Source organism: Acomys minous (genome assembly GCF_964271855.1).
Source record: "Acomys minous genome assembly, chromosome: 16".
NCBI classification, from domain to species: domain Eukaryota; kingdom Metazoa; phylum Chordata; class Mammalia; order Rodentia; family Muridae; genus Acomys; species Acomys minous.
In genome coordinates this window covers 45,301,419-45,325,751 of record NC_140498.1, presented here as the reverse complement: position 1 = coordinate 45,325,751, position 24,333 = coordinate 45,301,419, and the positions used below count along the sequence as shown (strand labels likewise).

The 24,333-nt window shown below is 44.4% G+C and overlaps 1 protein-coding gene across 48 annotated transcripts in view; it reads right to left on the bottom strand.

The window, feature by feature from the left end:
* Nucleotides 1–24,333, bottom strand: part of RBFOX1 (RNA binding fox-1 homolog 1) — a 2,117,065-nt gene that overhangs the window by 168,696 nt on the left and 1,924,036 nt on the right. For 44 of the 48 annotated variants that reach the window (XM_084764427.1, XM_084764407.1, XM_084764449.1 and 41 more), the window contains one exon: nt 14,644–14,883. In XM_084764427.1, the coding sequence (XP_084620553.1) occupies nt 14,644–14,883 (240 nt within the window). Of the gene's footprint in view, nt 1–14,643; nt 14,884–21,472; nt 21,659–24,333 lie in introns of those variants that run through there. The other 4 variants (XM_084764419.1, XM_084764421.1, XM_084764429.1 and 1 more) reach the window with 4 other exon arrangements.

Genomic DNA, 24,333 nt, shown 5'->3' with positions numbered 1-24,333 from the left:
TACATACAGTGTGTGCATTATTATTGTATTATATTGAGTAATATCACATTTAAGGGGATTTCATAGCATCCCAGCCATGCACAAGGGAATATAAAAGCAGTTCATAAAGAGAAGAACACAATTTCCTTTCTATGTTCGTTATGCTCCCATTATCCTCTGAATAATAATCAGAGGTCCACTTAGTCTGACTTGGAGAGGAACAGATCTGTAATTACCTCAAGTCTACAATGCCCTTCCAAGGGCTCAGGCCCAGTATCGGGACAATGAATACACAGAGAGATTGCAGCTCTCAACACCTAGGCTGAAGAAGGAATAGAAAAGCCATTCCCAAAGTCGCCTTTGCATCTCCCATTCTGGGGAATTCCAGGGTGGACATGCACTAGAACAAAGGGGGTCTATGAAACTGCATTCTGTTCTCTGTGATTTTCCTGGTTGGCACCAAGGAAAGGAATCACGTGACCCACCCTGATCTCACCACCAACTTCGGTTCTGTTGCTGCTGAAACTCCTAAGGGAAATGGAAAAGTAACATGCTGAAGATCTCTTGAGAGAAATAGCACACACTTTAAGGACTTGATCCAAATTGACAGTCCTTGACTCTACCCATGTCTTGTGAGATGCTTCCTGAGAACAAATACTTATCTACAGAAAGTCACCCTGGGTTACTTCACCATGTGTGTCTCTCTAGACAAGGGGTATCAGCTGCCCATTTTTATCAAAATATTGCTTCTATTTTCTGGAACTTTGCTAAGGTTGCTGTGGTATTTCTTTTTAATGATGTCAGGGTAGGGGTTATAGTGCACACCATTAATCTGAGCACTCAGGACATGGAGGCAGACAGATCTCTGGGCTCAAGGCCAGCCTGGTCTACCTAGTGTGTTCTGGGACAGCCAGGGCTATATAGCAAAACACTATCTAAAATATTAATTTAGAAAGAGAAGATGATGAAAGAAAAAAATTGTAATGAGCTTCACCACTGTTCAAAAACAGGAGTGGGAGAGGGGAACATGGGATCCACGTCACGCATCTCCCTCTGAAGTGATGCCTGAGGAAGCTCCTTGCATCTCTTCACTCAGCTATAAGCGTGAGGCTGAAGCTAGCCCCAGTAGGTTTAGAGTTAGTGGCATTTGATCATACACACACTGCATATTACCCATGCCTGACATTTACCCCACTGAAAACTGATCATGAGGATGTGTGTTATTCCAGCATAAGGACAGCTGAGGCGGGAAAACCATGAGACTCCAGCCAGCTTAGACTGCATGATAAAAGGCACTCTCTCCAAAAATAAACAGTGACAACAACAACAACAACAACAACAACAACAACAACAAAAATAATAACAATTTCATTGCTCATTCTGTGACTACACCTGCCTGGATTAAAATCAGAGCGATGTAAGTTACTACTTCAGAGAAGGAAAGACAGGTCACTATCTTTCTGTGTATCTCTATATATTTTATATATTTATCTATCTAAATAACTACACATAGAGTGTATACATATATATGAGGCAGCTGAATGTAGGTTGATAGATGGTGAATGGGTGATGCTTAGAAATTTGAGATAGATTCCTGAAATCATAACCCAGCAAATAAATCCATGCAAGTAGAGCAGGAATGAATAAATGCCTATGAGAGCCAGTTCTTGCCACTGGCACACAGACCTAGGACATATCACTTCCAACTTCAGAATTATATATTGTTAGATTTTTTTCATCTTTTAATCAAGACTACTTCTGTCTATGAAAGCTCTCATTTTAAAATAAAACTAATGCATTTCATTCATGAATCCAACAACACATGCCTGAGGTCTGATGAGCAGTACATAAATATTTGCCCAGATGAGGCTTGGCAACCCTTTCTCTTGCAGGTTAGACTGTATGTGTTGTTGCTCCGTGGGTCATATTTCATTGTCACAGTCCTTCAGTTCTGAGGCCATGATGCAAAAGTGGCCAAAGGCAACTCATGAATGCCTTGCTACAGTGTGTGCCAATAAAACTTTATCTTTGGAAATATGCAGTAGCTTAGAGTTGCATCAGCAGCCATAATTAACCAACTCCTGGACGACGACGACTACTACTACTACTATTATTAAATTTGTTTTTAAACATTTATTAATTTTACATCCTGATCGTAGCCCCCTCTCTCATCTTCTCCCAGCCCCACCCTCCCTCCTCCTCCCCTCCTCCCCCTTCCCTAGTCCTCAGAAAGGAGGAGCCCTCCTCCCCTACCAACTGACCCCAGCCTATCCAGTCATCAGGACTGCCTGAGTCCTCTTCCTCTGTGGCCTAGCAAGGCTGCCTCGTTATGGGGAAGTCATCAAAGAGCAGCAACAGAGTCCATGGTCAACACAACCCCTGCTCCCTTTACTAAGGGACTCACATGGAGACTGAGCTGCCTATTGGCCAAATCTGATCAGGGGTCTAGGTCCGCTCCATGCATGGTCCTTGGTTGGTGCATCAGTCTCCACTGCCCACCTTGAGCTTAGATTTCTTTGCTCTGTTGGTCGTCTTGTGGAGCTCCTGTCCTCTCCTGGTCCTTCCATCCATCCATCCATCCATCCACTCTTCTATAAGAATCCTGGTGCTCTCTGGCCTAGAGTCTCAATGCTGAGACAAAAAGCTTGGAGGGAGCTTGAGCTAAGGGACCAAAAGAGGGATCATCGGTAATGAGTCTGCGACCTACTGATAGTTGGACCTAGCAGGGAGGATATGTGTGATTGTTTGCTTTAGATGGAAAAGTTCTCTCTCTAATTAAAGGGAGAGGTCCACTGAGCACTAAGTTTACAAGCCTCAAAAGGCCCTTCCCTGGAGATACAGAATCAGTAAACAGTTGCTGGGGGTTGGAGAGGGGAAGGAGGCTCTTCTGGGGAACCACCGGCAATTTGAGCAGAAGACTCCAGGAATGCAGCATCTAAAAGTTATCACTTATACTGGGTTGGCATTTACTTTCATCTGTCATTTTCCTGTGTATTTGGGGTGGATAGAAACAGTCTCCCCAGGAAGTGTCATGTGGCAAGAGCCCTACAGTTCCAGAAAGTGCTGCCAAATTCCCTTTCTCAGCTTCTCTCAGGTCCCCTCGCTCTCTTCCAGTAAGAGCTTACTCATTCCAGCCACTTCGTACTTCAAGGACTTTACCCATTTTTTTTAAAAAAGAATCTTCCTGGGTTCAATTATTCTAGCTCCAGGAAAAACCATCCTGGGCCAATTCAAACAGAAACACTCCTTAAACCCGAATGCCATACCCTGTCTCCTACTGGTCTCTAAACTTCTATCTCCTGGGGGTAACGTGATTGTGATGTATTCTCACGTGCATGGCCTGTTTCTCCTCACTATTCTTGTGGAGCCCCCATAGAAATGCCCCGGAGAGATAATGCCTTGACTCTTTGGTGATTCCTCTAATAAGTGCTGGACTGACTCCCACTTGTAAGCCAATTAGAGAAAGAAGGGGTCAAGTCCATCTTCTATCATTAGAAGAGCAGCACTACCATCAAGGCTTGCCTTGGTTCAAAACAAAAGGTAGCTAATTTCTCCCCTGAAAAGGGCTAGAGAACAATCTGTTTAAATTCCAGGGCTACAATGTGAAGCAAAGATGCACAAGTCAAATACAATTCGTGTTATAATTAGTGATTTCCTTGCAAAAAGATCCTCTGCGAAGTCTAGGTATCTTCTAGTTAGCTTACCAAGAGTTTGGAGGCCAAGTTCATTCTCTGGGATAAGTGGATCACACCAGGAGAGGGAGGGCTGGTGTTGGAGAAATGAAGAGAGAGAGAGAGAGAGAGAGAGAGAGAGAGAGAGAGAGACAGACAGACAGACAGACAGACAGACACAGACAGAGATACAGAGAGATAGAGACAGAGAGAGAGAGAGACACAGAGACAGAGACAGAGACACAGAGAGAGACAGAGACAGAGACACAGAGAGACAGAGACAGAGACAGACACAGACAGAAAGATACAGAGATAGAGAGAGGGAGAGAGGAGAGGAAAAAGACAAAAAGAGAGACAGGCACATGTGTGCATGTGTGCATGTGCATGCACACACACACACACACACACACACACACACACACATACACCTTGTTTCCTTCCTTTCAGCCCAAGAAATTTTATTTATTTATTTTTCTCCATTTCAAGATGGAAGTTTATATTTTCCCTTTAAAAGACCAGAACTATTAATTTCCCTTATATTTGACTTTTATAATGTGCAACTTTTTCTTAGGGAAAATTCACTTTTTACTCCCCAAATAGGACTTTCATACTCAGTCCTTCAATTTCCACTGGTCCTAGTGACCTGGTCTGTTTGAGCTGCACAGTTGGAGAACATACAGTCTTTTTTCCCCCCTTTTAAATGAACGTGGCCATGTAGCTTTCTTCTCCAGGGCACAGAATCTGCACAAAAGCCAGGCCCTCAAGGATGGAACATTCCTTTCCTGATGCCAGAAGGGTAGATCACTCCCTAGATAGGAATGACATTCTCTTTAGAGGCCTGAACATAGTCTGTGAGGCTTTGGGACCGCCGAGATGCCCAGTTTAACTGTCTTGTGAGGCCTCCTTTCTCTCCTGCAGTGTGAGGAGTTCAGTGTCATGGCCCGGCAGACCTTTTCCAACGACACAGACACAGATCTGCAGGAGAAGTTACCATCTGAGAATTTAGCAGCTACCACAGGCCTCACAGAAACAAGGGTCCAAAAATTCTGACTCTGGAGTGACTGGCATCAGGGGCATCAAAGAAATGCAAATCTACATACCTAAGAACCAAAATGGTACAGAAAGGGAAGCACAAGCTATATTGTACAAATATTGTTATAAGGGGTGTCACTGAGCTTTGTTCATGGCAGTGCACAAGGTTGCCTTAAGTACATGCAACCCCAATCTATTGTGGAATTCAGAAAACAGAAAAAGGAAAAGAACAAGTGGCCAGAGCCAAGTAGATGCTACAGAGATAGGTACAGTATAGGGACATTTATTTTCCCTGAGTTTATCGCCCTTCTGGTTTTTGCTGTGATATTTGCTCTGTGAGTCAAGCAGACTAATTCCTCTCTTTGGGCTTTCACAGACAAAACAGGGAGCACAGATAGCTACTTCAGGTCCTGCGATTCTACGAGTGCTTATAGCCAGGTTAAAACACCCAAGAAACTTGAACTATTTTCTCTCTTTAAAAGGTAAAACTCCTAATTTAATGCCTTTTGTTAATAAAATATGACACTACATGATTAAACTAGGGGTCACAGTTCTTTATCAACCAAGGAAAAGCTGGTAACAAAAATTTAGAAAACAGAATACACTGGGAACGAAATTGCTGCTTATTCTTAAAAATAATAAAAAAAAAACAGACATAACAACTCAAAATGGCAGCCAGCAATTCAAATATGGCAGCTGCTAACATCCAAAATGGAGTCTACATCCCTGGGTTGCAGAAGCTGGAAGATCAAGAGCTCATCTGTTTCTCATAACTGTAAACCCGGGCTCTATCAAAGGGTTACGAAGCAACGTGCCCGACATGGGACAATCCAACGTTAGTGGGGAAAGTGTCATTACAATCTCTTGCTCTGAATGTGTCTCCATCATGAACCAGTGTCTTTTAAGCATGTGCATTACAAGCCTAGACCTGGAAGTATTTCCTGTACTATTGTGATCAGTTTAGAGTGTGTGCTGCAAAAAGATTAGACTCGGTTCGGTGCCATCCAATTCCAGCATGTCAGATCTGGATGCCCTATTCTTGCACCTCTATTTTCAGAAAGCAGATGGCTTCCTTCTACTGCCGTCCACGTAAAAAGAACACAGATTTTATAGAAGCTGACTGTGAACCTGAAGAACAGGTAACCACAGATTAAGGATGCACACTGATGCCTGCGTGGCTGGTGAGCACTCCAAAGAGGACCGGCCAAGTGGTATGGTGCCTTCCCTCAACATTGTCTCCAAAGCAAACCAGAACAACAAAACTGCACCTTGTGCCTATGGATTTAGCAGCAGCATGTGTGACGCTTATTTTCATTATCCAATCACGACCACAATGTCGTCAAAAGCCCCTCTGTTGATATGCTCTCAAAGATTAGCATTTTCATCAAGATGTTGATCCCGAGAGGGTAAACTTGATTGAAATAAGCAGAGGCATGAAAAGGCACAGAGCACTATGTACGACGGTAGATGGAGCCTCTGATGGGTACCACACTTGCAGTTGGAACAGGAACAAAGCCCCCTACCAAAACACTCAGAGTGTACTGAAGCTTTCCTCTTTTAGCAAAACAAACTGTTCTTGGGTATCATGCACAGAATATCAGGAATCTATTTTTCTAATAAATTTTGCCCTGCTCAGCTCTTGGTCTAGACTCAGGTCCAGGAACACCTTGTACCAATCCATTGTACTCAGACATAGTATTTAAAAAATATTTATCTGCGAATCGTTAAATATCAAATTGAATTTTTAATCCAATTTGGAAATTTGAGATTTACTTTGACTTAACAGAAAGCATTTTTAGGACTCCTATTGTGCATTTACTCTCCTGGATTTTAAATCTCCATCCATCACTTTACCTCCTCATCTAGTGTTGAATTTGGTAGTCAAGGAAGCCCTTTAGCATATGATCCTCTGACTTTAGTCCCCCAAGTGGCAGGGGTCACAGACCTATGGTACAAGGTCAGACTCCTGAAAACAAATCTTAAATATGAATAATTTCAGTCTAAGGAGGCAATTTTGACTTGGTGGACCGGTGTCTTTATCATTGTGTCTAGCTCTTTGTTGACACCTCAGAAATTCAAAAGTAGTCATGTGTCCTATGTGAAAAAGAAACAAGAGGTCACAGAGGCTACTTGGCATGTCTTTGATGCCCCTTGGGGCTAGAAATGAAGTGAGACCTGTACCTTTCTGTATGTATGACTGTGTGTGGTGTGTGCGCAGGACATGAGTAATTGTAGGTGGACATGTGCCTTGGCACATGCATCTACGTGGTTTCAGGTGGCTCACTTTTCTTCTTGTTCTCTCCTGGCTATAAAGCTTCTAGCTGCTCCACGAGCTTCTGAGGTTTCTCTTGTTTTACCCCCTCCTACATTTCTGAGGGGCTGCAGGGATTTATAAGTGCATGGGCCCTCCACCCACTTGTTATGGATTCTGGGATTTGCACTTAGGCCTTCATGTTTGCCAGGCAAGGTCTCTAGCCACTGAGCAATCGTCCCACCCTAAGAATCGTGGGCTCTTTACCTAGACACTGTGATGTTTATTTGGATCACACCTGAAGAAATTACCCAGGCCACTCTTTTTCTAACCCGTCATAACAACTTTCTGCCATGTCAGCATTAAGAATGAAGCCAAAGGATTTTGATATCACACACACACACACACACACACACACACACATACACACACACACACACACAGAGAGAGAGAGAGAGAGAGAGAGAGAGAGAGAGAGAGAGAGAGAGAGGCCTGTTTGGTACTCTCAGAGTTCTTCTGTTCCTCTCAGACAACCTATGTTAGGCTTCATGACTGTGGTGCTTGCTGAGTGCCAGGCTCTAAGCACTTAGTAGCCAAATAGGACTTTTGAACAGGAAAGTGGCCTTGTGTCTTGCTCCTACTTAGTGAAGGGCTGCGATTTATTCTGAAGGCCATGGGCCATGCACTTTAAAGCATTCACAGGATGCCTACTCTCAGGAGGAAACAGGACGCAATACCTATAGCCATAAGAAAGTGGATCTCTGAGTTCAAGCCAGCCTGGTCTACAGTGTGAGTTTCAGGACAGCCAAGGTTATACAGAGAAACCTTGTCTCAAAATAACAGAAGCAACAACAAAAAAAGAAGAAAAGAAAGTAGAGCTGGTGTTGAAAAGATAGCTCAGTAGCACTTTCATCTAAAAAAGACAATTTTGAAGCCACCAAAACACAATATTGGAGTTTGCTTAAGGCACAGACCTCAGACAAGAGGACACTCAGTGGCTACAATCTCAGAGCTGCTGGGACCCTCCCTGCGGTGACATGAGTAATTCTCACACAGAGGATTATTGTCCACAACTGCCATCTATTCAGATGAGCACAGCATGCAAGCCCTGGCATGCCTGGAGAAGTCCCTGGAACCTCCATTCCATACTGGTTCGTGTCTTGTATCTGGCATGTCTTGGGTTCTGCATCTTGAGCACGGGATGATAACATTCTGTCCGATTTGTGTAGGTGAGGATGGAGATGAGGAGAGGTTGTTCACAACGTTGCCAAGAACACACTCTGACACTGAGCAAACATAATTATTCTCGAGGCTACATCTGCTTCCCAATGAGATATATTTATTCTATTTTTAGATATGTTATTTCTCAGAGATTTTTCCAAATTTCCAGCTTAATTTATGAAGCTGCAATCCTCCCCAAAGTGTAAGTACTGTATTCTGTTCTGTAAATCACTGGCTGATGGCCTTTAGAGACGTAGAGGAAGAGGACCATGGGGAGCAAGGGGGGCAATGGGAATACAAGAACAGAAAGCTCTGAACTCCTATGACTGGTGGAACAGAGTGACGGATATTGGCAAACCCAGGCGCCACGGTCTTAAGATCTTGTCTTTCCTTCTTACCACTCTCTTCCTCAATTTTTGAACATACACATATACATATCCACAATTTCAAACCTCAGTTCTGAACATGAGGGAAAACATGATTATCTGTCTGAGTTTGGTTCATTACGATGAACAGTGATTTCTAATTCTACCTATTTTTCAAGGAGGAGGAGCCTTCATTCACCATTGGCAGGACTGTAATCTTGTGTAGCCTTTATGGAAATATGTATGGTTGTTTTCTCAAAACAACTAGAGCTAGAACCACACGACTCTTGGGCTTGCACCCAAATAGCTCTGTGATCAGACCACGGATAGACATGAACATGCACAGTTCTCACTACATCACTCACAAAAGCCAGGAAGTAGAACCAGTCTGGAAAGACAAATGGAAAAAGAAAATGTGGTAGATGGACAGGATGCAATTTCCTTCAGCCATAAAAAAAATATGTAATCAATGTTTGACATTTTTTTTTTTATTTTCGAGACAGGGTCTCTCTGTGTAGCCTTGGCTGTCCAGGACTCACTTTGTAGACCAGGCTGGCCCCAAACTCACAGCGATCCGCCTGCCTCTGCCTCCCCAGTGCTGGGATTAAAGGCGTGCGCCACCACGCCTGGCTTAATGTTTGACATTTTAAACCATAAGTATTTATTCTTGGACACTAAATATCTACTGAACAAGAGTTTCTTGAGCGAGGGTTTTGTTTGCTTGTGTCTGCCATCCCTTGATCTAAAGTAATTGCACAAAAGGTTGAGAATAAGGCCCCATCACCAACTCTCTCAACTGATTGATGATATTAATGAGATCTGAGAACACTGATACTGCTCCTGTTAGAAACCACAGAGGCTCCTTAAATGGTTCCTCTGTCTGTCAGCAGAGCCCAGGCTCAGAGGCTCAGCTTCAGGACCCGTGTTCTTTATCCTATCAGAGTTCAGAGTGAGTGGGAAAGTGTGGGAGACTTAAGCAGACTGCAGGGGTGTTAAAAATAGAAGCCAAGTTGCTATTGGAGATACAAGGAGAATTCTCCACTTGCAGATCTCTAATTATAATATGTCAAGAGTAAAATATCTCGTCAGGCACGAGATCTGGGAGAATACAGCCATGGCACTGTCAGCACTGGGATCCACGGTATGTTTGGAGCCCTACACAAAATAGAAACTCAGCAGAAAAACGTCCTGCCAGGAATTGTCTCAGGCCCTGGGGAATGGCTGAGATGTCCAGCTAAAGCTTTTCTGTCCATGTTCGCTTAGCTCTGCCTAGGAACTTGGGGTTGCACACTGTCTCCCTTTCAAGATCCTGCAATCTGTGTTAAGTCATGTGCATATATTAGATGCTCTTCGAGGCCACCATATGGATGGAGGTTTTTCTCTTACCCTAAACCATTTGGTTTCTCCAAGAAAGCAGGGTCTTTACCTTAATGTCCTTAAAATGACATTAAACACCATGGAGATATGTCAAAGGGTAGTTATTCCTGGAGTGACACTCTCCTATGTCGAAAAGCTTAGCTTACTAACCTTTTCTGTTTTCCCTACTGTTCATGCTAAATACATGCTCTAGAGCTCTGCTTAATGGTAACTTTTTGTTAGTATAAGACCATGTATCGAGCTCTGAGAGAAGCATCCTTTTGACCCACTTTAAAGCTTCCTTCCTTCCATTTGAAATGCAGAACTTGAGGAGAAGAGAGAGCAACTCCATCCAGATGTGGGGATATGGAGACACTTTGAAGTAAACTTATCATAGACAAGATGAGATTGGAGACGGGGGCGTTCAAGTACAGGTATTAAAGGTAGAGAGAAGAGTTGACAGGTAAGAGCATGTGTGTACAAGCCTGGGGACCTGAGCTCAGCTCCCAGCCTGCATGTACAAAAGCCAGGTGTGGCTATGGTGTGCCTGTAACACTAGTGCAGTGGAGGTTAGAGACAGGAGGACTTTTGGGACTTGGTGGCCTGCCAACCTAGCTGAAATGCCAGTGAGCTCCAGGTTCAGTGAGAGAATGTGTCTTGAGAGACAGGGTGGAAAGTGACAGAGGTCATTCAATGTCCTCCTTTGGCCCCTGCATAAGTAGATACACATGAGCATCTTCTTTTTAATCAAAGAGAGGAAAGATCTTCATATAATTGTTTGTGGCAGAAAAGACAGCATGTTTCCTCTCTTAACCCCCCCCCAACACACACTGTGTACCATTTAGACGTGACCAGAGAAGATGATGGCTAGTCCCACCCCAGAAGGATATTCTCCAAACTCAGGGATTCCATGCCTTCAAGTATTCTAGGAATTTTCAGAAGCATATTCCTGGCACTTTTGCCCACTTTCAGAATCATGCTCCCATTCCCAAGCATCACCCCTACTTCTCAGTCATTAGATGAATGAGAAAATGAAGTCATACAGTGTAAGAAAATGAATGTCTTAAGAAAGTTCTTGTCTCGGTTCCTGCTTTGGAGCCAAGGTTCCTCTGCACTCTACCACACTTATCCTTGCTCCTCTTCTGCTTTGAAATGGATGTGCCTCCTCGTGTTTACGTTCCTTGTATTTTCTGTGAGTCAACATGGTGAACAAGCTGCATATCTGTGCAGAAGTCAACGGAGAAACAAACTGTGGTGTGTCCAGACAGCGGAATAGTATTCAGCAATGTCAAGAAGTGAGCTACTTATGCATGCAACGGTGTGCAGGAAGCCAGAGACAAATTTGATGGTTAACAGAAAACAGGCATGCAGAACTTGGCTGCAGTGATGTGAATGTGGAAAGCAGAGTGTGAAGTGGAAGGAGCGGGTCATTTAGATGCCTGAGAATGACACAAAGAATGAGAATGGAAGATTAGTGGGGGTGTAGAAAAAAGTGCTAGTGATGTATATTTTCACTACCTTTGATATTGTTAATAAATAAAAGTTCTACGCATATGTTCATTGGTATAGATGGATCAAGTACACGCTTTCCAGATGTGTGTATATTACACACACATTGTGCATCTATAAAGCTGTAAAAACATTGGTTTCTCTTTCCTGTTATGGCCCCATTCCTTTTCTTTCGCTTTCAAGGATGCTGCTGCTGCCACCACCACCCACCTGCACACACGCTGTGTGTCTTCTTTCTGTCCTATGTCTTGTTCTCTCTGTGAACAAGGTACCCTTGGAGGTACCTTTTCCTCGGCTTAAATTAGAGAACCCAAAGCGACCAGCCTGTAAACTGCTCTCTGTAGTTTCTTTTCCCCTTGGCTGCTGTCTTTCTTTTGTCCTCATCATCCCCATTGCCTAAGATGTACAAACTTCCCTCCTCTGAGTCCAGCATTCGGTCCTTTACTTCTGACCTTCCCTGCCTCTTCCCCGCTCTATCCATTCAATTCTTGGCTCATGGCCTTCCTAGAGTTTCTCTCCACCATTCCCCATTCTGTTCTATCCAGTACTTCCCTTCTGACCCTTTCCATGGCTGGAAAGAGAGAGAGAGAGAGAGAGAGAGAGAGAGAGAGAGAGAGAGAGAGAGAGAGAGAGAGAGAGAGAGAAAACTTTGTACTTCCAGGCCTTCACTGATGCCCATCCTGCCAAATCAACAATGTCCTGAGATCAGGCTCCAGGTCCCCATGGCCCCACACTCACCTAGTTCTTCCTGTCACTCCTATTCTAAACCTCACCATCTCAATGTTAGCTTAATAACTATTGTGCAATTCAAAATTTTATAAGTTCTAAAACAACATACGTAGGCCCTACTATGCCTGATCATCAAAATGTTACCAACAAATGACAAACAACCCCTCTTTCTGTTCTGTTACTCTGTATCATCTTCCTGCTCCTGTTGCAGGTGTCAGAGCTCAGGTCTTTGCGTTGCTGAGTAGTGTTCCATTGCACTGACATACCACAATCTGTCTATGGGCAAGCTTTTGTGTTTCCTATGTTGTTCACTAGATACCACCTGTTGGTCAGCATTGCCACCAAAAAAACAAAACAAAACAAAACAAAAACAAAACAACAACAACAAAAACAAAACCTGCTAACCCAGAAAACAAAGCTAATGCAGACATCCCCAAGACAAGCCAGCCAAATAGCACCAAGTGACAGCAGCAACATTCCCAACACTAAGAAGGAAGAAGCACCCCCAAGGGCCTCAGCAGATGACTACATCTGAGGTGAGTACTGTGCACACAACAGAATACCAAAGCCGGTGAACCTCAGCAACATTAAAACCCAGTGAAAGAAGCCAAACACCAAACGCCTTATAGTACAGGACTCCGACTGTGAGGTATATCCATAAGAGACAAATCCATACAGGCCAGGGCAGCTGCCAGCCGATTAGGGGAGTGGAGTACTGGCAGGGGGTGGGGGATGAGGGATGGGGGTGGGGGATGAAGGAATTTGCTTTTGAGGAGATGAAAATGTTCTGGAGGCAGATGGTGGGGATGACTGCAGTTTCTGGGAATGTACCAATGCCTCCCATTTGGTATACTAGACATTAATTATAGGTGATATGTGCATTTTATAGAAACAACAACAACAAAAGAGGGTGGCGGCATAGAAAGTTTCAGAGTATATGCTACTTTTAGTACCTTCAAAGACTGGCCCTGAAATAGATACAGAGCCAAGCAGCAAAATTACCCAGTGATTTGCTACACTTCCCAAAATGTGTCATGTGCCCAACACAGGCACAATGTCAGCATTCTGGGTTTCCAGGGCCTTGAGGGTAGAAGGCAGAGACAGCATTACCTAACATCTGTAGAAGGCTTCAGCCTGGACAGTGTGTGTACGTCCGTGTCTATAAGGAATTTTGCAGAGGAAGTTTCTTACCAATGTGGCCCACAGAAGTTTGTGGATCCTTAACTATCATGGGTGGCTCACAGAGGAACACCATCTAATTTTTAATCTAATTATTTGTGCCCATGGTCAAGTTTGATTACTGGCCTACTGGGCTAGTTTTTAACATAGGGTGCTGATAAAATGTATCTTTATTTTCTCACTGCTGGCTTATTTCTAATCCATCTAATCCAACTTTCTGTTTATTTTGTTTGTTTGTTTTGTTTTGTTTTGTTTTTTGTTTTTGATACAGGGCTTCTCTGTGTAGCTTTTGCTGTCCTGGACTCACTTTGTAGACCAGGCTGGTCTCGAACTCACAGCGATCCACCTGACTCTGCCTCCCAAGCGCTGGGATTAAAGACATGCCCACCATGCCGAGCTCTTTATATTCTTAAGGCCCAACACAGTTTTCCTACAACTAATATTCTCTCACATCTATCCCTACCATATGTACCAGAAACAGAGCCCCACAAACTATGGCGGATGGTGTAGCTTATTTGGTAGAGTGCTTGCCCAGCATGCACCAAGCCCTGGGCTTCAGTCCTGGCATAAACCGGACATGGTGGTGCACCCCGTAATCCAAGCCTTTAGAGGCACAGAGGAGGAGAATCAGAAGGTCATTTTCACCTTCACAGGGTGCTGCAAACAATCCAGGATTACTTGAGACATGATCCAACAAATAACACATCAGAAAGCATGGACATACGGATATAATACAGATGAGTCTCAAAGCCTGTCGCCCAACAACGAAGCTCGCTGGTCCGGAAATGGTCACAAGCTTTGTTAATAAAAAAATGTCCTAAAATCAAATCAAATTTGGGCAATGGTTGCGCAGCTGTGTAAGTGTCCCCCAAATCAGCAAATCACACACTTATTGTGAGCAAATTTGCTGTATCTATAGTAGTCCACATTGTGGTTAGTGTCATTGCGCCTTTTGCAGCGCTGGACATTGAACCCAAGAGCCTGGCGTGCTACACAAGCAAGCGTTCTACCTTTCAGTTACATCCGCAGACTCCCATGGCTTCATGAAATGCTTTAAATGTATGCATTCCGGTGGCATAACAGTGTGGGGAACTCAGCATTTTAGAGAGAGAGAAAAAATAGATGCCTGCATCCTTTTACAAATTAATATAGTGAATAAAAACATGTTCTAAGTAACAGGGAAGGACGCCCGACTGCTAAGGAAACCTCTGGGAACGTGGTAGTATAAGGGGAGATTTAGAGCTGCTTTGCTTGCCAAAATCTCCATCACACAGGTTACACAGTCCACTACTAGGATGCAGGACCTGGGCACCTGCTCAAGGACAGCACCCTCCAGATGCAGGACACTTACTGTGGCGGTGCCGGAGACGGTCTGCGCGCTCGTGTCAGCACTCTGCTCCGAGTGCGTCTGTGTAGGAGGATACAGGTTTAATGTGTGGTCGGGGACGGTGGTCTGGCCGGTGTACTCTGGCGCCGGATGGGGGTGAGGGGCCGTGTATTCTGCAGGGATGCCGTTCTGGGGCGGAGCGAACTGGGCTGAGGCATAAGGCTGAGCCATGGTGTCTGGGGCTGCTGCTGCTTCCTGATTACCCTGAGGGAGGAGAAAAGGGGAAAAAAAAGAGAGAAGGGAAGAGAGCACCATTAGAGATCTGCAAACAGAACCCTTCCCCAGATCCCAGGGACTGAGTCCCAGCACACTTTCTCAGGTCCAGCTGAGGGCCTTCAGTCCTAAAAGGTGGCCTCTCAGCTAAACCTTCCCGCAAACTACGAACAAATGGCAAGCTTCATTATTCTCTGTTTACAGACGGAAAAAATCAAGGCACACGCTGAAGTCACTTTCCCACAGACATCAAACCGAGCTTGCTGAGACTCTAGGGTCTGCATGCCATTGGCAGATCCTCTTTGTTTCATCTCGAGTTTGGAAGAGGTTAGTATCGGGTTCTCTATGGTGACAGTGGAGTCCTAATTTGATACAGTGCCAAGGACAGTCAAACTGCTGGAGAGTGTGTTGAGAGATGCATTTGGACTTAATGCAACTATTAGGTGACTTGGAATGTTCCTAGTAAAGATCTTACTGGCATGTGTGTGTCTCTCTCTGTGTGTGTGTGTTTTGTTGTTGCTGTTGTTTACATAGCTGTGATGGCCCCAGTAGTAATAAAAAGCAGCCAATGGAAAAGGAGGGCTTAACTTAGAGACCCCCTGTGACATCCTTACTTGGCCTTTTTTAGATACTAGATTTAACTCTGGACCTCATTAATCAATGCCCCTCAATCCTGTCTTTTTAAAAAATATATAAGTACAGGACATTATATAACAATTCACCCCTCAGTTATAGCCTAAACATGAGGTATGATAATTACAGTCAAGTCAAAAGAATTAAAAAAAAACCCTGAATTCAAATGTTTCCATTTCTGGAAACTTCTCCCTCCCTCCACCTCCACCCCCATAACTCCACCATTCTTCACACACTCTGCATACACATATGCAGAAAGCATAAGAAACTGTAGTCCAGGGGCCTAAAACGTCCCTGGTCTCAAGGGATACAGTTTTACAGTCAAGAAAGAAGGAAGGAAGGAAGGAAGGAAGAAGGAAGGGAGAGAGAGATGGATACAAGCAATTAAGCTCAACAAATAATAGCCTCTCCTGTTTTCTGTGGTCAGTTACATGTAATTTTAGCCATCCTATAGGAGTCCAGGGTAGAAAGATCACTATGTGTCATCAACAGGAGACCTCAGGCTCTGCTCCAGTAATGTGGGCAGAGCCATGCCTTTGCTTAGAAAGGAGCATCAGTTGTGCACTGTTGAAGATGACACTTTTAAGAAAAGAAAGCTTAGCCCAAGTTTAAATGCTTTTCCAAGGAACAGCACCTCCCCCACCCCACCCTCCACCACCACGGATACAGCTCTTCCACCAAAACAGTTCCAACCCCTGGGCACTAGGAAAAGGGCCTGCTTCCTTCTGCTCTGCCCATTTTACTGCAGCACTGGGGGCAGCAGGAGGTCAGCCATGGCTGAGGTTGGGTGGCTACTTAAAAGCATCAAACTCCAGAAAAGGACATTTACTGTCCCTTATGCTCCGATTCTACAAAAATATGTCTCAGGTTTCCATTTGGGGGGGGGGGGACAGTCACCCTTAGCCATGGAGTGCAGAAGTGGCTCTCCTCTGTCCCTGGTGGTCTCCAGATTCAGCCACTTCATATGAGCTGCCAATCACAGTGAAGGCTCGTGTCCATCTATTCAGCAAACACTTCAATTTTCTTCCTAATCATACTAATGCGCTCTTGTCAGCCTGAGCTATTGCTATAGTGTTTGGGAAGCTTTCTTTCTTCTGTGATCTAGTTGTAGAAATAATAGAAAACTGTAATAGTGCAAGCCTGGGGCTGCCGAGGGGGGCTGCTCGGATGGGGCCTGTGTGCTGGTGAGGTGACACAGAACAAAATGGTGTCAAGGTTCTGGGGAAGACAGAAACACTCAAGTCTTGGTGACATCATGTCAAGACTAGATCTCTGCAAGGGACAGTTAGGAACAGCCCTGTCTGAGTTACAAAAGGGGATATTCTTTCTTTCTTTCTTTCTTTCTTTCTTTCTTTCTTTCTTTCTTTCTTAATAGCTTAGCCAGGTTATCATTAACATGTAAATGTATGTATTTAAGGGGCACAGCTTGGTGTTTGTGCACATATAGACAATATGAAAAGACCCCTCTGCTCCACGTCATCAGCTGCCCCAGCACTTTGGTGTACGTACCATTTACCCTGATGCCTGGGTGCTCATGTATTTTTGTTTGTGTGCTTTATTTTTTAGATGATCTCACTGACGATGTATCTTCCTAGAATCATATGTGACATTTTAAACCGTTCTCTCAATTCCTCGTCTTACTTCCCCAGAGAGGCTTCCTCTTGCATAACTCTAATTTTCTAAAATCCTATTTTTCCTTTCTTTCTTTTATGTTTTTTTTTACCCATTTACCAGTGATAAAAATCAGGGCCCCATACATGGAGGTCAAATGTTCTGATGCTGGATTGCAGCACCTTCCTACACCCCACACCCCTTTTTTTCTTTTTCTAGACATGGTTCCTTTTCTTTTTTGCATTTTTAAGACATAGTTTCTCCCTGTAGCCTTGGCTGTCCTGGACTCGCTTTGTAGACCAGGCTGGCCTCGAACTCATAGAGATCTACCTGCCTTTGCTCCTTGAATTCTGGGATTAAAGGTATGTGACATCACCTTCTGGCTTAACTTTTCGTTTGTGACACAGGGTTTTATTTTACAGAGTCATCCAGGAAGGCCTTGAACTTGTCCTTCTTCTATCCCAGTCTCCTGAGTGGCTGAGATCAGACACGAGCCACCAGGCTCTGCTATTGTGTCATTTTAAAGGCAGATTTCTATCACTTAAGACCCAAAGGGCCCAACATATATAATATATAAACACCCTGTGCTGTTTTGTTATAGAACTTAAATACTTTTCTTACGAGAATCAAAGAACCTATTCTACAGAGGTCGGCTTGGCAAATGACTTATAGCATACCTAGCCCACTGTTCATTTGTGTTAATAACGTTTTATTGGGACATAACCCAATAAATGGGCTCATTTGTTTATCGAATCGCCTGCAGCTGCTTTTGTACAACCAGCACAGAGTCGGTGTGTTGTGACAGAGACCATACGGCCCTCAAAGTCTCAACTATTTACTGCTGAAACATGTGTAGGAAAAATGTTTTCATCAGCAATGACAGAACAGCATTAGATATGTGAAATCCAGCTAAGGAACCATGGCTGTATGCAGAGTTTGGGCAGGATATGAGGCTAACGGCCACACAGGAAGAGAAGGAATGGGGAAAATCCTGTCTAAGCAAGGAAGGGGTAGTCTTGGCTGCTTCTCGATACTGACAACAGTGACGATCATGAAAAAAACAATTTAGAATCTCTCTTCTGGAATTTTCTTTCCTTTACTAGACATGTTATTATATCTCAAATGGACATGTAGACAGATGGACAGGAACACACACACACACACACACACACACACACACACACACACACACACACACACTACACAGACTGTCCCTTCTACTCATTGGTCCTCAGAGGACAAGCTAAGCAACATTCCTCTATTGCTCTTCACTTCCTGTTTGGTACTCTGTGTCGATAGTTCTTAAACAGGTATGGATAGTCTAAGGAGATCTGAGGCAATGACTGGAGAAAGTTTGGCTGTCACAGCTCAGGATGGCGGAGCTCTTACATTGAGTCCTTGAGCAGCAGTGATGCTGCCTAATCCCGGTAGTAAAAAAAAACTAGGCCCTGTATTAAAAAAAACTACCCATGGGTTCCAAAGCCTAATATTATTGGGGTCTAGGATTCTTGCAGGTATGAAATTCTTTCTCTACTTAACTTAGCAATCAAAAAATGGTTCATTCAGAACTGATCTTAAAAAAATCATTCAAGAACCAGGATACAAGGCCATTCATGGGACATCAAGGAGTTTACCTCTGGCCCAGGTTCAGCTAATCATTTTGCATGAGAATCATCCCCTGTGGAGGTCAGTTCAGTTTGTAGTGTGACCGCACTCCTCTTTGTAAGATAATATATCATGTTACTCAAACCCGTTTCACCTCCCACTGTGGATAGGTCAGATGCTGAGGTGCTGGGTGCCTGTGATTCTGTCTGCCAGATGCAGAAGGTGACCCTGGGTCCCTGGTGGCACAGCAGGATGGGGTACCTAGGCGCCATCTCAAGCTTGAGGCCTGGCTTAACTGTATTCTATGTCTGTCATAGGAAAGGAAAGGACCTGTCAACAGGACCTCTGGATCCCGAGTACCTGAATCTCTCAAGATTTGTGCGGCGCTGAGACATGAGGTGTCAAGCTCTAAGGAACAAATCAGTGAAAACCAAATGGACAACAGTTAGCACTCAGGTACATTGGGGCTCTGTGTAGCATCTTGTACCTGGAGGTCTCTAACAGATGTTGGCAGGACCCCCTACAGTTACTTATTAACACCGACAGCCACTCCGGAGAGACCCTAATTAATATTCCCAACATTTGCACTTTAGGCTAATTACAGCTAATATTTAATTAAGATTGGTGTACTTCCTATGGAAGTATTTTTCACCTTCAAATGACTTGAGAGATGTCTTTGTTCTCTCCCTAGTGATGCTCCTAGGCTCCTAGCTTAGGTTGAAACAAGCTTTCTTAGAAAACTACATGGAACATAAGGGCACCCTCTCTGCTTCAGATCAGCACACACTCCCGTTATGTGAACAAGATCCTGGTAGAAAGCCATGCTCCTGTAGGTGACGGTGATGGGTAAAACATTGAGAGTGCGCCAACCAGACATTCTTGCCTTTGCAGAGGCTGCCTCTTCTACACCAACGGCAAGCCTCCACTCTTCCCTAAATAAACGGAACAGTCAAGGAGATCTGGATATTTGCAGAGTCAGGGTGCTTGTGGGTGTCCCTCCTTGATGGAGAGGTGACTCTGCTCTGCAAGTACCCCCCCCATCACCAGCCAAGCACCCCAAGAGACTTCATATCCAATTTCCTCTGCCAAGACATTCTTAGGTCGCTGCTAAATATGAGGTGAGGGGGAGGGTGGGTAGAAAGAGGTCAGGATCTCTCCTGTTTTAAACCTCACAGTGCTGCAGAGCAGAGCTGGGTGGACGTGTGGAATAAATCAGGCCTCTGAGGGTAAGTGTAGAAGACGTCCCCGTGTCCTCAGAGATCAAGCCGCCCCATCAATCTGATCAAGGCGACACCCGCTCACTGATGTGGAGTCCGGTGTTACCCAGGATGCTCCAAAGGGATCCTTACACTTGTTTACCAAAAGCAAAGAAATTATTAAGATGCAAACAAATCTTACGTCTTAAAGAAAAAGAAGCAATCCCCCAAAAGTCATTTCAATTTAAGTATTTTACTGAAGCATGAAATAGACAGAATATTATTACTATTTTAAGACAGGAACAGTAATCTATTTAGCTTTGTGTATGCACACATTCACACGCCTCAGATGCTCAGCACACTTGCATAGGCACCAGAAACAATCACTGCTCTGTCTCTGAGGTGGACATAGGAGAAGGAGTCCTATTCTTGCGCTTTTCCCACCCTTCCACCCAGCCACAGACATCCTCTTTCTGCCATGTACCACTCTGAGGGGTTTAGTAGAACAACTCTTGGAAAACACAAGAACAATCAGTGGCAGCCAGGCTGACTTTGCAAAAACACGCTGCCTTGAAAACTAATGCAGAACAAATTTTAACTGAGAGATGGTCATGGCCCTTCCGTGGCACTAGAAGGGAAAGTTCCTGATTGCACAGTTGCGAAGGCTGACTTGAAAGTAACCAAATGCGTTCCTGCAGGTAGGAGTGTATCCGTGCATTGTGTGTGTGTGTGTGTGTGTGTGTGTGTGTGTGTGTGTGTGTGTGTGTGTGTGCTCTTGCGCGCGCGCATACTTGTGGGTATTCATCGGCTTATACAGTCAAACTTAGGGTGCTCCCTTCCTGGAGTATATTTTTCCTGTCTATTTCTTGCCCACACTCCCCCAGCATACCCAGCCCCTAGAATGAAGAACTGCACGGGACTTGTCAAGAACTAATATGACCACTGATTACAAAGTACACACGGCCAAGGCAAGCATCTGTCCTTCCCAAACCCCTCCCAACAAGCACACACGCAGGCAAACTCTCCGGAGGAGCCTGTCTATTCCCGGTGGCTGCTTGCAGCTTGCAGTCTTGCTGACAGTTTGTTTTACTTGAGTTCAGTAACCTGGTCTGCTCTGATCTACTTCTCTGCCAGGAAATTGCACATATTCAGAGAAAGCCTCTTGCGCTAAGCCGAAGTGGGCTAAAAATGTATCATGCCCAGGGGGGGCAAGAAAACAAAGAGGGAAAATGCAAAATGACACCATTAACCTGCTGGTTTAGGACAAGCACAGATCCATGCAAAGAGCACCTGCTTCCCCAACATACATACATACATACATACATACATACATACATATACATATATGCATATATATGCATGCAGGCACATGCAGGTGCACACACATCCACACTCGACATCGCTTCTATCCTTTCACCAGGCACAATGCAAGATGAAAACTGTCTTCCGGAAACCCAGACTTAACACTAAGAAAAACACAAGGCAATGCTTCTGCTTCATTCGAATAACAGTTTCAAGTGAAAATTCAAAAATACCTGCTGCACCATGCTGCCTGCTCTGTCCTCCATACACTGAGCAGCTGTTCTAATCCCACAGCCCAGAGCATCTGCCCAGAGCAAGCCTCGATGAGCAGCAAGGGTGTGCAGGCTGGGCACCGTGAGAATGAGCACGGTGTGTCGATGGAGGGGGAGCAAAGGCTGCCTGGCTGACCTCCCCCTCAACATCTGACTGCATCCAAAACCAGCCCCAGATGGGACTCTTCTGCAAGGGAGGCCTGGCCCATCAATCACAGCTCGCTCCTCCCCTGGCTGCTGCTCGGGGTTTCAGAGTGCACCACTGAGCAGATGATTAGGTAGTGGAAGGGAGCACACAAACACACACACACACACACACACACACACACACACACACGCACACGCACACGCACACACACACACACACACAGTGAGCTCCACTACACTAATAGCTATTTAAAAAACATTAGAAATGCTATTCTATGCATAGCCTGGAGCTGGAATTTTTCATTACTAAACTAAATATATGATATGCAAAGTTATAAAATCCACTGGGGAGCTTGCTAATATCTTATTTCATTTTCGGAGAAAGGAAGGGGAATGTTTGGGGCTACAGGGAGGGTGATAGAGAGGGGATGAAGGAGGCTCAAAAAGATCAAGAGATGGTCACAGGTAAATTAAAAAATACCATAATTACCATAATGTGGCTGGGGAGACGGCGCAGTCCGTAATGCACTTACCGTGCTCTAATGAGGATTGGAGTTCATTTCCATAGAACCCATTAAAGAAAGCCCAACATGTTAGGTAGTGTATATTTGTGATCTCAGTGCTGTGGAAGCAGGGGCAGGTGGACCCCTGGGTTTTATGGCTAACCAGTTTAGGCTACTTGTAAACTTCTAGGCCAATGAGATACCTGTCTCAATATGTAGAGTGAAAAATATATGGAATGACACTTAAAGTTGTCTTTTAGTGTGTACCATGGGAGCATAAACACACACACATCATTCCCCCACGGGTTCCTATACACACACAAGCATAAATATGTGCACGTTCCACACTTGCATTCACATGCACACACACACACACACACACACATACAAACACACACACACACACACACATACAAACACATGCACAAAAAATAGCCAAGGAATATGTGAAATAATTCATAACAAAGCTATGTGGCTAATTGTAAATTGATAACAGGGTATGGTCACTGATGGTTCCTGGGAAGACTCTTGGCCAGCTGGCTGTGTGCCCTTAGGTAAGCCACTGTCACACTGGGTGCCAGCACTGGCTTCTGTGAAATGGGAACAACTGAGAGACCTCAAGGTATTATTGTAAAAATTAAAATATTTTAAACATTAAAAACCAAATGGAAGTTGGGCTCAGAGGCTCACACCTGTAATCCCAGCAATCAGGAAGCAGGCCTATCTCTGTGAGTTTGAGGCCAGCCTGGTCTACAAAGGGAGTCTAGGACAGCCAAAGTTACACAGAGAAACCCTGTCTCAACCCCCCACCCCATACCGCCTCCCCCCAAATACCAATTGACATCAAGGAAAGAAGCATTCAGACCCAGAAGCACTCATGGTGTGCATTAAATCATCAGATGGTTTTACTCATGTGCAGTGAAATGTCCTAAGTGACAACACTGTCCTTGACCATGCACCTTAAATAAGAACTCAGTGCTCACTGCATCAACATGCTGTCGGTGAAGGAACCCAAAAGACCCCGAATGCCAACAATCACGCCTGCAGTGATGAAACAGCACTGGGATCTCACTGCCTGCTTCTGCTGTCTCTTTCTACTTCATTGTTTGATCTTTTCTTCCAACCAGTAAAAATGAGCATCATATAAAGCATCCTGTCCCACAGCCGCGAAGCCAGCTGCAGAGTCCAGACCATGCCCTTTGTCTAATGCTGCAGATATTCAGTTCTCAGAGGAAGGATAAGCAGGCTACCAAGATGAGACTTGATAGCCTACGAGCATATAGTGGGGGAGGAGGTCCCTATCAGTCACAGACATAGGGGAGGGGAATAGGGTGAAAGCCGGAGGGAGGGAGGAATGGGAGGATACAAGGGATAGAATAACAATTTAGATGTAATTTGAATAAATTAATTAAATAATATATAACATATATAATATATATATAACCACAACAATCAAGAGTCACATCAAAACAATGTGAGTTATATTTGGCCATGTCTTTTCTGCTCATCAAAGTAGTGTTTCCAAGGGTCCCATGCACATTTGTGCACATAGCTGCATATCACTGACACTCCTTTGAAACAGAGGGAGCAGATAGGAATTCTGAGTTGTCTGTGCTTGCACTTAAATTATCTGAGAGGGTAGGTAAGAGTTAAAGAGTCATGGAGGATGTCTACCTTTCTGTCTTACTCTGGCACGAATTCAGGAAAAACCATTTTCTTTTTTTAATTCCCAGTTATGTACCATTGTAAAGAAGAATCTAAGATAAAAATCATTCTTGCCATCCTTGCATTTTTCACCTGGGTATAACTCCCCAATGCAGTCAGGGCTAAAGCCGGCAGCGCTTATGCTCCTTAAAAGAACATGCTGGCTGCCCTCTCTGAACTGCTTACTCTAGAGAACCCAGCTCTGTCCTTGGCAGACTCCAGCTCAGCATGTGGGGGCAGCACCTCTTGTTGAGAGTCAAGTGTCTTGTGTCCTTCCTGATGGCTATGAAGCCACACTCAGTCCTCCATCCTGGGAAAGGAGAGGGGAGACCAAGGTGGATGAACTAAACACCTTGGGAATGAGAATGAAAATGCTTTAAAAAAAATAATTAACTCTAACTATTAAACAAAATAACTAAACAAAGTAGTCCACTTCTGGGCAGAATCAAGCAACAAATGAACGGACAC